Source organism: Podarcis erhardii (assembly GCF_964252035.2).
Source record: "Podarcis erhardii genome assembly, chromosome: 14".
Classification (NCBI taxonomy): domain Eukaryota; kingdom Metazoa; phylum Chordata; class Lepidosauria; order Squamata; family Lacertidae; genus Podarcis; species Podarcis erhardii.
The window spans coordinates 30,432,994-30,446,006 of NC_138503.1; the positions used below are offsets into that span (position 1 = coordinate 30,432,994).

General features: G+C 45.8%; 1 protein-coding gene across 4 annotated transcripts in view; it reads right to left on the reverse strand.

Moving 5' to 3' along the window:
* Positions 1 to 1,259: 1,259 nt before the first annotated feature.
* RBBP6 (RB binding protein 6, ubiquitin ligase) overlaps positions 1,260 to 13,013 on the reverse strand; it is a gene marked incomplete at its 3' end in the record, with an annotated part of 30,591 nt that continues 18,837 nt past the window's right edge. The window contains exons 9-17 of one of the 4 annotated variants that reach the window (XM_081840613.1): positions 12,041 to 12,144; positions 11,422 to 11,741; positions 10,285 to 10,384; positions 10,125 to 10,203; positions 9,979 to 10,036; positions 7,929 to 8,297; positions 7,468 to 7,569; positions 4,675 to 6,423; positions 1,260 to 3,283 (exon numbers count right to left, since the gene is read on the reverse strand). In XM_081840613.1, the coding sequence (XP_081696739.1) occupies positions 1,738 to 3,283; positions 4,675 to 6,423; positions 7,468 to 7,569; positions 7,929 to 8,297; positions 9,979 to 10,036; positions 10,125 to 10,203; positions 10,285 to 10,384; positions 11,422 to 11,741; positions 12,041 to 12,144 (4,427 nt within the window). Of the gene's footprint in view, positions 3,284 to 4,674; positions 6,424 to 7,467; positions 7,570 to 7,924; positions 8,298 to 9,978; positions 10,037 to 10,124; positions 10,204 to 10,284; positions 10,385 to 11,421; positions 11,742 to 12,040; positions 12,145 to 13,013 lie in introns of those variants that run through there. The other 3 variants (XM_081840614.1, XM_081840615.1, XM_081840616.1) reach the window with 3 other exon arrangements.

The following is a 13,013-nucleotide window of genomic DNA, read 5'->3' on the forward strand; positions in this document are numbered from 1 at the left end:
TATTAGAGGCAGTAATGGCAGGTGCTAGAAAATGCAATTGGGGAAAGAGGTGTTGCACTCAGGTCTTGCTTGTGGGCTTCCCACAGAGGCAACTGGTTAGCCACTGTGAGAATAGTGGACTGGATGGATGGGATCCACTGGACTGGATGGGCCACTGGCCTGATCCAGCAAGCTCCTCTTTTGTTTAATACTTCTTGTGGAAACTCCCAGTGACCACTTTGCAACCATGTGTAGTGCTAGGAAAATGGAGGAAATCACAGCCAAGTATTAATGTGAAACAGCTAAGTTAGGGTTGTACCTTTTTGTCTGCTTGCTCTAACCCCATGGAGGAATATTAGGACTTTCTTTGGCCCACTGAGGAGAGCAGGAGCAATGCAGCACCCACTCTCCAAAGTGTCAGAGAAAATTTCATGTTCAACTGACAGCACCATTCCATGATTTTACCTGAAATTTTGAGGCATTAGAAATCTAGCATTGTAATTTAATGCTGCAGGATATATATTTTTCTTATTATAAACAGGAACTCCTTACTTGGTGTTTAACCTTTTGAGGCAATAAAACATGCCAATTTCAAAAAAACAATTTCCCCTCCAAAAATCTTAAGTCTGACAGAACTGACAACTGACAGTGCCGACAATGAAAGGCTGAAATGAATCTCCCAAATTGCTGGCAGGAGCCAATGCTGGCTAGCTGCACAGAACGAGCCCCAGCCACCTGTTCTGGCTGCTTAGCAGAGCATAGGGTTTGGGTTGTTACTCACCAAGCTAAAGGGCCCTGTGGCAGTCTGGAATCCTGCCTGAGGCAATTATTGCTGGCTGTCATGTAACCTTGAATCAGCCAGGTTGGAAAGCCAAGCTTCTATTTAAACCAGTTTACCCCAACCATCATCCTCACTATGCATCAAAATGTGGACCAATATGGGTCCAATGGCAAGGGGGTCACACATTGTGTTCAGGTCCCCAAAGGGAGCCCACCCCCACAGGCTTGAGGAGTGCTGCTTTAAGCATGCAGCCTCCTAGGATGATGCATTTACTAGTCCAAGTACTCTACATGGAAGAGCGAACTTGACTGCCTTCAAAGATTAATGCTCACAGAGCTTCCTAGCCACCCACCCTCCAGTTTAACATTCTCTGTGTTAAACCAATAGGTTCTGTCGGAGACAGACAATTTCTCATGAAGGGTAGAGCTCATTGGGAAGGTGAGGGTCACCTTCCCTTCCTTGCCTGATTAAAGCTGATGCTGCAAATCTAACACATTGATTATAAAGTTTAATGAATTCTTTTTTTATTGTAATCCAAAAGTAACAGAACAGGGCTGTAATGCATTCCACAAGTCCTCTGGCTGATATTTTAGAACCGGTATCAGCCCTTTTCTTTTTCCTGACAGGCAATTAAAAAAAAAAAAAAAATTAAGTGTGAATTTTTTCACAGTACAGTAAACACCACCCAAACTATTTTAATGGTGGTTAAAAGAGCCCCCCCAAATAAAAATAAAAATAAATAAAAAACCCACCTCCCTCCCCCATATCACATGGTCACAACTCACAAGTCTGTACAAAATGTTCACTTTATAAAGCTCTGATGTAAAAATCAAATCAAGCAGCAATTGAGTAAGTGCAGCACAGGGCCCGTCATGGCATTATTTACAAGGCTCTCGTTTGTTTACATTATAACAAAATTTCACACAGGCGACTCAGTCCCTCTGTAGGTCGGTTCACCCCCTGCCCCGTCCTCCGCCCTAGAGGGGGGCTGCCTTAGCTTTTTGGTCGTCTCCTTTCTCCTTCTCCTTGTTCTTCTTCGACTTCTTCTTCTTGTGTTTGTGTTTTTGGCTCCGCTCTGCCTCCGACTCTGTCCCGCCGTGCTTCTTGTGCTTCTTATGCTTTTTGTGCTTCTTGTGCTTCTTCTTGTCCTTCTTCTTCCGCTTCTTCTTGCTGTCCTGGCTGTCGGCCGAGCTGGCGCTGCTGCTGCGGCTCCGGCCTTGGCTCTCAGAAGGGCTCTGGCTGCGGCTGATGCTGGGGCTGCTCTGGCTCCCGCCAACTGGGGGAGCCAAGACTGCTGCCCCCACCGCTCCTTCCTTGGGCTTACTGTTCTCAGGGGCCTTATCCTTCCCCTCCCGGGTGGCTCTTCCAGGGGAGTCCTCTTGCTTTGTAGAGACGTTGCTGTCGCTGTCACTCTCATTGTAGTCTGGGACAAAAGCTGCTTCGTCGGTCTCCCTCGTTGGGTCAGACGAGAGGCGGGCAGAGTGGCTGGACAGAGGCTTTGGCTTGGTGGTGCCCTTGTCATTCGGCACCGTTGTCCCTGGCTCTCTTGCCTCTGGTGAGCAGCGCCGGTGCAAGGACTTGTTCCCACCTGCCACCCTCTCCTTGTTGCTCCAGGTAGTCTCAGAGGACGGGCGTTTCTCTCTTTCCTTGCCCGAACTTCTCTCCTGGGACTTGTGTTGTTCTGCAGAATGCCTGGAGTCGTAAGCAGCTTTGTGGTCATTTGGCCTCCGGTCCCTCGGAGGGCTGTAACTGCCTCGCTTTGAGTCCCCAGCCTCCTTTTTGGGCTGCTCTGTTCGCTCATCCCTGGCCTTGTTTTTTTGTCCAGAGGTGGCAGAATCACGGCTGCGAGGAGGAGAGACCCTTTTCCGTGCCAGGTCGCTCCTTTCCTCTCTTCGCTTGGAACCAGAATAGTCTCTGCTACTGCTGCTGTCATAGTCAGACTTTTTGTCCCAGTTAGGAGTGAAATCCTTCCCAGAGGACCCATGGGCAGCTTCATGTTTATCTGAAGACCTGGCCTCTTTGGAAGAGTTAGAAGAGCAGTTCTTTGCATTGCCTTGTTCAGCACTGCGTTCGGAGCGCTCCTTCTCCTGTTGAGTGCCACTCTTCCTTTTCTCAGAAGAGTCTTTGTCAGATGCAATGTGATCCCTCTCTTTGAGTTTCCCTTTCTCATTGGACAATAACACTGTTTTGGAGTTTTTGGACTCAGGCTGTGAACTTTCAGGATCCTTTTCACTGTGTTTGAGGGAGTTGGATGGCTTTGTACTGACATTCTTGATGACACTCGAGGGCTTCCCAGCTGCAGAGGGAACTTGCACAGATTTAACGTCCTCCTCCTCTTCTTCCTCCTCAGAGTCAAAATCGTCTTTATCCCACTTGGACTGAGGAACTTGGATCATGATGATGACATCTTCGGCAGGGGCTGTTATGTCATTGTTGTACTCTTCCATGGTCTTGATGACAGTTCGCTTCATGTCCAGCTTATCTTCTGACTTTCTCACAGGGCTTCCTCCAGCAGAGCTGGCGCTAAGGAAGGAAAAACCAAAGACAGCCTATTAAGGAAAACATCAATGCAGCATAATTTAATTCCAAATTTAGATTGTGGGGATATTCATTTTTTTGCAGGGCTAAAAGCCCCACTTTACTATTTTATTTTCACATAGAAAACAGCCCTTGCATCAAGAAACTGGCCTGGGGTTTATTTTTCCCCCCAGGAACGTAGGGGGCCAGAGTCCCAGCCCCCTTTCCAGGCAACATGTGCATTTTCCCACTACAGAAAACTAAACTTAGTAACCAAGCCTTAATTCTTCACAGCCTACACTTTAGAGAGGGGCTGTCGTGACTCAAGAGATTTCTGTTTGACAACAAAAGGCATAGGGAACCTCACTGACACAGTGGGCTGGATTCAGCTATGGCAAACCTTCTGCAGGCCACGCTTGGCAGGTGGGATTGTTCTTTTGCGAGCGTGCCATGCATTCAATGTCATTAAAATGCGGCAAGGAATCCAAGCCGTGCTGCCAGATCAGATCTACTGGAGTGGATCTAACCTGGCCAAAAGTAGCATAGTGGGCACTCAGTGCCAAATGCAAGTGGTTCTTGCAGAGGCTCCCAATTGTTTCTTTGAATTTGGCATGGAATATAAAACTGTGCTGCTTTCAGCAGACATCAGGTCTGCTTGGGAACTTCAATCAGGAGCTCCTGAGTGGATCCAAATCCAGATGTAACCTTCCCATCAAGCCTGGGTGAACCCTTGCAGGTCTTATTTTAGCATTTTCCACCAAGGGAAAATAATAATTGCCTGACACAGCCGATTAGGCTATTTTCCCCACCTGTCATGAAGGCACTTTGCACACCTGACATCAAATGATATTAAGTGACAGGTGGGTATGACGACGGGGGGGGGGGGATGGGCCTCCAGGGCAACTGAGGAACTCTGAAAGGCCCCCTCACCCACAGATCACAGAGTAGCACTGATAAATTAACACTAGTAAGCCACATCAGGCAGTGATTCCTTTCCCTCAATGGAAAATGCTGAAGTGAGATTTCCAATGGGCTACCAAGGGCTAATGGCAAGTGCACTTTACCTAGCCACAGGCACAAAATAACCGACACAGCCCAGATCTGCATCAAGGAAAGGTGGGCAAATTGCTTCATAAAAAACCTCATGCTAGAAGGGAAATTAAAAGGCCATGACTCCATCTGGACTGCTTGGGACTGGAGGGCAACTGATCTATATCAGAGGGATTGATCTGCCTTGTCCATAGGACGAAAGATCCAGACCAGCCAATGTCAGCTACTTATCTTTTACTCCCACATGGGTTTAAGAGAGGCCAAATCAAAGCCTAAGAAAGGAGGCAGTACTCAACATGACATGGACAGGAAGTGAAATTAATTTTTAAGTTTTAATCAGGAGGTACCTGGTATAATCAACCAGCGTCAGACCAGATCCATCAGCAGCTGCGGCTTTCCTCCTCAGCTTCCCTTTCGCCTTCTCTTGTTTCCCTTTGCTGCTGGGGGGTGGCTCAGGCTTCTCGGCTGGAGCCTCCTTCACTGGGGGGACATTTTCAACACTGGCAATCTTCTTGCCAGTTTCTCGGTTCAGCTTAATCTTTTTTGGAGGAGCAACTGGCAGAACAGCTTTGTCCTTTTCAGGGGTCCTCTCTGCTTTTTCACCCTCTGGCTCAGTTTTCCCCTTTGGCAACGGTTTCAACTCTACAATGTCAGGTTTGGACATTTTTAATGACGGCGTTTCGTGATCTTTGTCTCCTTTTTCCTCGGCTTTCCTTTTCCTTTTCTCTGGCTTTGCATCCACAGGCTTGTTCTTGTCCACAGGTTTCTTTGACTTCTCCTCCTTACTTGATTGCTTCTCCTGCTTGACTTCCTTGGAGGGATCTTTCTTGGCCTTCTCCTCCTTGGTTGATCTGGTTTCTGGATGCTCTTTTGAGCTTCGGAGATGAACCTTGCGTGGCGTACCAAGTGCCTTCTCATCTTTCTGAGAGGACACTGACTTAATAGGATCAGCCTTTGGCAACTCCTCCTTGGCTTTTTTCACAGGAGGTTCTGCCCGGGGGGATTTTTCACGATCTGCATCCACTTTCTCTTGGGGTGCTTTAGCTGGCTTCACTTGCACCTCTTTCTTGGTAGTGGCAGGGCCTTCTGCTTTTCGCTTTGTCTTCTCGGCTTTTGCCTTTGGCTTCTCTTTCCTCTCCTTGTCAGAAGTGGGTTTGTAGGCAACGGAATCTGCTTCCATTGGCTCATCTCGGACAGGAGTAGCATCATCCCTGCTTGGGAGCATGAAGAGTGGGTCAGGCTTGCTGCCCTCTTCCCCAGGGGCAGGATCCCGTGGCCTCCGCGAGCCTTCCAACAGGTCAGCATTGGGGAAGCCTTCGCCCTCGTCCCCCTTCCTTCTCTTGCGGTGCTTCTTGTGTTTGTTTCCCTTCCCGTCTCCTGGTGGGATCTCAACCTCCTTGTCTTTCAGTTTGGCCACCTCTTTCATGCCATGGCCTTCTCTACTTGGAAGCTTCTCAGAGTAGCCAGTACCTACATTCCGATTCCGATGGCCCAGCCCTCCAGGGTAATCGTCTCTACGGCCCCGAACGTATGGGGAATTCTCTCGCCTAGGGCCAGGAGGACCAAAGCGCTCTGGGGAGAAGTTCTCCCTGTTAAGCAAAGGCCTGGGCTGGGCTCCAGCTGTGTAGCCCTTGTAGTATTTCTCGTACCACTCCCGGTAGGTCTCCCACTCCCGGAATCTCTCTTTCTCAAATGGGTCTCTCATATCCACGGATCTGCCATAGTACGCTTTCATGTCGTAAGGTGGAATTTCTCGGTATCGGCCGAAGTATTCCCTTTCCCCTTCTGCCTGCTGAACAGGGCGCTTGTTTGGGGACTGGCCTCTGTAAACTGGAGACCTCGATCGAGAATGATACCTTCTGTAGGGGGGTGACCTGGATCTTGAGCGGTGATAGCCGTGGGATCTTGACCTGGAACGGTAGTTCCGACTCTTCCCCCTGCCCCTCCGTGGGTATGGAGGAGATCGTGAGTAGGAGCGGGAATGGGAACGGCTGAATGAGCGAGAATAGGATCGAGAACGGGATGAGCCAGATCGGGACTTGGAGTACGTATAGGAACTTCTTGAGTATGAAGATGCACTGTATGGCGATTTGGACCTTAAGAAACAAAGCAAAGGGGGTGGGGGAAGGAAAGATGTGTAACTGTAGCCTCTTCACTTTTGTACAAATTATGTGGCACAACCACAGTGAAGAGCATTCCCTTTTTTGTCACAGAATCTGTTATGAAGCAGTCACTGCAGATACCTAGAAGGAGACAATGCACAGAGCTCTTCTGGGCACCCCTAACAACTCATTCAAGCTCAGTGGGACTTTTACAGCTTTACTATTATCACTATTGTCAATGAAGAATAACTCCTCACTCTGCACCAAATAAGTTATCACAAATTGCTTTTGTACACCCAATATTTAAGAAGCAATTCACCAGCTGATGGTGACAGCTCCTCTTTGGGAAACATTTTCATGCACTATGTGACTAGCTAACAGAGTATCCAGAAATTATTTGGTCTGCAGACAATCATTAGCCTTTATTTCAGAGTTTACTTTCACAGAAAGCTACTACTGGACATTTTGTGTGCATTCTCAAAATAGCCCAGGAACTATTTAACCCTTAAAAATCCAAAACAATATTTCTTTCAAAGCCTTAGCAAATTCAGAGCATGTTGTTCCTCTGAATATTGGGGAAAAGAAGTTGTATAACATTGCCTGCAGTTAGCATCAAGGTTGAAATGTAGGGCAACAGATGCAAATCTGTATCCTGCATTAGTCTTCATAGGAAAAATGCCTATGAACATAGTAAGCCAGGTTTGGGGAACCGTTGGCCCTCCAGATATTGCTGAACTCCAACACCCATCATCCTTGGCCACTGGTTATGCTTGCTGAGGGGCTGATGGGAGATGTACTTCAGCATTATCTGGAGGGCCAGAGGTTCCCTGTACCTGTAATAAGCCATGCTATGTCTGACTTTTAGCCCACCTTGCCCAGTACCATTGACACTGAGTGGCAGCATCTTTCCCCATCTCTGTACTACATAAGACCCAAAAACTAGATATGATGCCAGGGACTGAATAGGGGATCTGCAAGGTGAAAAGAACGGGGGATTTTGTTCCGGCTCATCTATACAGGCACAATAAAAACAATTACCGGGAATAAGAGCGCCTGCGTTCCTTCTGGATTTTTTTATATTCCATCAGTTCCTTAGCAAAATCATTTGTAAACTCATCAAGCTTTGACTTTTTCTTTTCCCTGTCAAAAGTGAGAGATCGTGATGTCAGGTCATTGGGCAATGTTAAAGGCGGCATTAAGAGAACCACACCACTCAAAAAAGGACTCTGCATGCAACTGAGATGTGAACATGCTACAACAAAGCAAAAAGCAACGCAGGTTTCCAAGAGATGCTTCATGGCATTTTGTTAGAATTACAGTTTTCTGGGTTTGAGATCTGAAGGATTATTTTTATTGGTGAAAACCAACATTTGAAATCTCACGTTATATGTCATTTTTGCTTACGGCAGACGCATTTTTAGCATAATTTTGCAGTCTGATATTCTACGGAAACAGAAGAATGAAATATAACGGAACTTCATTCAGAGCCAAATACTTACTCCTCTTTAAGTCTCCGCTGTTCTCTGTAAAACTCCTCCCTAGAGAGAGGAGGTGCTTGTGTCGTTGGGATGGCATTTGAATGAGCCGTTGGTACTGGTGTTGGTACCCAAGGTGTTGATATGTTTGCTGGAGCTGGGGGGTATCCCGGAGGGGGGACAGTGTACCCAGCAGGTGGAGGCTGACCAGGTGGAAACTGAGGAGGAAACTGTGGTGGAGGTACCCCCGGTGGAAGAGGAAGTGCATGGGGAGGAGGAGGAGGATACAGGGGAGGAGGAGGCACGGGCACAAAGACTGGTGTTGATGCTGGCAGTGTTGGGGCCTGAGTCCTTTGTGTACGGTCACTATGCGGGCGTCCTCGGTTTGAACTTCTAAAGAAACCCAAAAACACGTTGTCACTGAGTGTTACACTTGCCCCTTGTTCTCAAGAGAGAAATGTGAAATGGATAGCACCCCTCTGCAGTAACTGCCCATCCTCAGTCTTACAGCCTACCCAGTCTAAACTGTTCTTTTGCTCCCCCTCAGCACTTCCGGCTCAACAGATCCTCCCAAGAGCCCTCCCTGTCACACAGAACACTTACCACAGTTTTCCTCCTCCAAGCCTTTCATGAACATTATAGTTAATCTGCTACTGCTGCTGTTTTAAATGCCTGCCATCCAGCATCCCCATCACAACTGCATTTCTTTTGTACACTGGCATTTTGTAGATGTTAAAAAAGGATACCTAGCACAGTATGTCTAATACAGACCTGTCAGGATTTGGATTTCTCTACCCTCTGCCTATGGCTTGCAATTCAAAAACTTGAGGGTGCCTTCAAGCAATCTAAATTCTGCTGCCTGGCAATTTGAAACCCCGGCCCTCACCCTGTGCTAAAAACTACCTATTTTAGCCCAATGGCAGCTAATGATGTTGATGTTGGTACCAGCAACTGCTGCAAATATGCTGTAAAATGTTTTGCAAACCTACTCCACATATTCCTCAGCAATTATGGAGTCAGTTGTCCTGTAACATCTCATTTTGCTCCCTGCCTCCTTTCAATTATTTTTAAAATTGTTAATTTACTAAGTTGTCAGAGGCTGATTTACCCTGTTGAAATGAATGGGAAAGTGAAACTACTCACTAACTGGGGCCTATTCTATCCCCAGCGACTTATCAAAACAGGATAGGTAAAATAACTTTAGTGTTCAGCGCATTGGAGTACATCTTCTGTCCAGTTTTTCTGCACATTCCTGTGTGTACAAAGCCCCAGAACAAAGTATTGCAGGGGTCCACTAAATCACAGGAATGAATCTTCTCTTAAGCAGTTAATTCTCCTCTAAGCTGGCTTTCAACACTGATTTATCATTTGTAAGAAAAAACCTACTAGGCCTTGCTTGGGTTCTAGTTCATCTTCTCTTCTGTTAAAAGTTCAGTATTTCATTTATGCATCTCTTCTGTTTTCTCCTCTAGGGCTTACCAATAGCTCAATGAGCAATTTGAATAGACATTGTGGGGTTCAATGTATCCCCAATAGCTTTTGGACTAGATAAGAGTTTGTATTCAACTGTGTTGAGTTGAATAACTTCCACTTGTGAAACGGAACTTCCCTCTCTCTCTCCTCCTCACAAGCGCCCCCAACATCTTTCCCCAAAGCTGCCATAGGGTATTGGGGAACCCCCAGAGTAGATTCGGGGGTTGGGCTGCAGCAGGAGGAGAAGGTCCACTGCACAAGCAGAAGTTGTTTCAATCATGCAATGTCTTCGTTGGATACAGCTCTATTTTTCTGGAATGCAGTATCGATAAATATTATTTTTTATAATAAACTGGAGTTATTTTGAAATCAATCATATTTATTTCTAATCTAGGACTTTAAAGGTGTCCCCGGATCCCGATAACAGTTTGACACTTTAAAAAATGGAGTGAGGTTAGAGTGTTGCTCGATACCAAACTAGATCCTTTAACCAGCAACTTTTAAAAAAGCCTCTCTATGCATATCAAGCTGTTTAATATGCTTATCATGTTCTAAACTTACTACCTAAGATACAAAAAATATGTTTTGGAGGTATACTTACGGCTCCCAGCCTGACCTATTGCCTGCAGAGCGAACAGGATTAGTTCTCATCGGCTGACCTATGTTGAAAAGGGGAAGAAGTGGTTATTAAATGTAGATGGCAGGCCTATTGCAAAAAATAGCCAAGAGCAAAGTTGTACCACTTACCCATGGTGGGTATTGAATGCCCATGACAGCCCAGCTGTCCTGGCAAAGCTGGCTGCCCAAGCACAGGAACCTGATAGCCCTGCAGAAAGGAAGAGGAACAGAATTAGACTGTGATGCTGCTAAAATGTGCAAACAAGTTTAGTTCCAAAACAAAGCTTACCTTCTCCTCCATCACAGTATTAATTGACAGTGTGGAAGGTGGCTTTGAGTGTTCTGAGGCAGTCACTATAGCAGCAGCTGGTCCAATACCATCGCCCTCACTGCAGTGAAAGAGGCAAATTCAAGGTTAGGAACTACTAGGCAAGAGACTGAAAATGAGAGACTGGGTGCTACAAAGTCATTCTGCAGACCCTGGAGGTAGTCATATTCACAATACTTTAAAAAGGTGGGGAAGGGCAGGCAAAACAAATCAACAGACATAATTAAATGGTTGGGAGAACCTCTCTATGAAGAAAGTGTTTTGTGGTTAAACAGATGAGGTGCATATATCAGAAAGGAACTGTGCTATGACTAAGTTTTTCAATGAGATGTTAATCTGCCTCATGTGGTGTGGATAGGCTCCGGAGAACCTTCCAAGCCATGGTTTCAGGAGAACTGACATGCTATGGATTCACCAGATCCCTCCTGCCCTGCCTCCCATTCTCCATTTCCTGTTTAAAGTTAATCAGTTTGCTGTGATATCCAAATTGGCAATTTATAGCATGGCATGGCTCTTGAGGACTACCTGAATTGAGCTGACGGCCGATGAGAACATTGTAGTTTGAAATTTAATCAAATAATACAGATAAAGAGTGATTATTGCTTTCTTGGATGCTTGCAGCACCCAAAGGAGAAATTCTTGAAATTCACTAGGATATTCTCACAGCTTCACCTAGCTCACTTTGTCTTTTAAGATTTCAAACTTAAAATCTTAAAAGGCAAAATGTGATACAAGCATAGCAATATCAATCAATCCCTGGAGACTGCATGAAATTCAAAACAATGTAGCAACTCATTAAAACATATAAGCATCATTTCCCTCCCATAAGAACACTCAATTTTAACAGGCCAAAAGCAAGCATTGGGCTTGAAATACCTTACTTTGGATTTGATTTCTAAGAACCCCATGTAACTTGAAAACTCACTGCCAGCCTTAGAAAAGTTACTAAGACATACAAACACACTCAAGAACTGGCAGTCAATCCTTCCAGGGAGATAGGCATACAAATGGTTAGACACAACACCACCAGAGCCCAGGACAGTATAAAAGCGAAGCCAAGCTGTCAATCTAGTGGCCTCTTTCTACAAATCGACCTACCGGAAAGGTCCTTCTGGCTTGTCAGCATGAATTGCCAGGGACATTGGTGCAGAGACCTCACTAGCAGATGTGGTGGCAGAATGGCTGACTGACAACGTGGCTGTTGAAGATACTGATTGGCCAGGAGCTGATGACAAGGTGAGGGATGCAGGTGTATGAAGAGGAGCAGAAGTGGCTGGAATTATGAGGGGATCCTGCTGCCTGGAACCTGTTGGCCTTTGTAATGAAGGCACATTCCGCTGAACTACCGGTCTAGGTGGCTGGGCCTGTTTGCGAAGTCTTTTTGTGTAGCCAGTTTCGTTTTTGAAGTTATTTACAGCCTAGAGAAGAAAAATCACCAGTCAAGAGAAATGATTAAGCATATCAAAGCTTCCCTAAGATTGCATTAAAACATCTGTGCTACTTGGTATCAGGCCTGGTGAGGTCATAAAAATACCTTTACTGCAGGAAGGGACACAGCATGTGGGTCAATTTCTTGGGTGGCAGGTCACAGAGGGACCAAACCAGCTTAACTCCCACCCCTTCTCATCCGGGCCAACACAGTGGATCAGTAAGAATAAGGGGGAAAGAGATGTACACTCAGGCATGCAGAACTGGATACAGATAGATCTCAAGTTACCTGGCGTAAAAATTTGTTGGCAATTAACGCATCAGGAGAAACATCTGTCTGATGACAATTTGGGCAGGTATGTTCCTCCGATTCTAGCAGCGATGTTCTGATACCTGTGAATGATTTTTCAATGCCATGTGAAATATGTAACTGTTATATAAATCTTCATACTCTGCTCAATGATACACATGTACTAGCACAGCTACTAAGACTGCAAACAACAACAAATGCCAGAAGACTTCTAAATGTGGATGTGCTGTAACTAAAAGGACATTGCAAAGGCCACAAAATAGTAGATCAGTACAGAAATCTAGTAGCAACTTTGGGATCCAAAGGGCATGTCCCAAAGATGTACACCCACTGCAGTCCCATATGCCTCCTGAAAAGCCACTGCTCCAGAAGGGGGTGGGTGGTTGTCCTTCTAGAGGCATGGAGGTGCAGAGGGAAACTCCAATGCCTGAAAAGGAATGTCCTTGTTTTATAAAGCATTCCAGGTCAGAATTTAAGCAAGACAACAGTTTCAGCTTTTTTATTATGAATATTATTATTAATTGCCTTCTTTTGTACATCAAGATGATGTACAAAACAGCTATAATCTACAGAAAATAATAGTGGATGAAATTGAAAACCACACAAAATAAGCACCCATGGCAGAGCCTTGCAGACCAAAAACGTCTTCAACTGTTTCAAAAGAGTGCAGATAGCCAGCTCTTGTCTTATCTCAAGAGGGATGTTGTTCCATAGAACAGGTGCAACTACACTAAAAAAGCCACTTTTGAGTTACTGTGGAATGGGCTTTTGATATAGAATCATATAATCATAGAGTTGGAAGAGACCACAAGGGCCATCGAGTCCAACCCCCTGCCAAGCAGGAAACACCATCAGAGCACTCCTGACATATGGTTGTCAAGCCTCTGCTTAAAGACCTCCAAAGAAGGAGACTCCACCACACTCCTTGGCAGCAAATTCCACTGTCGAACAG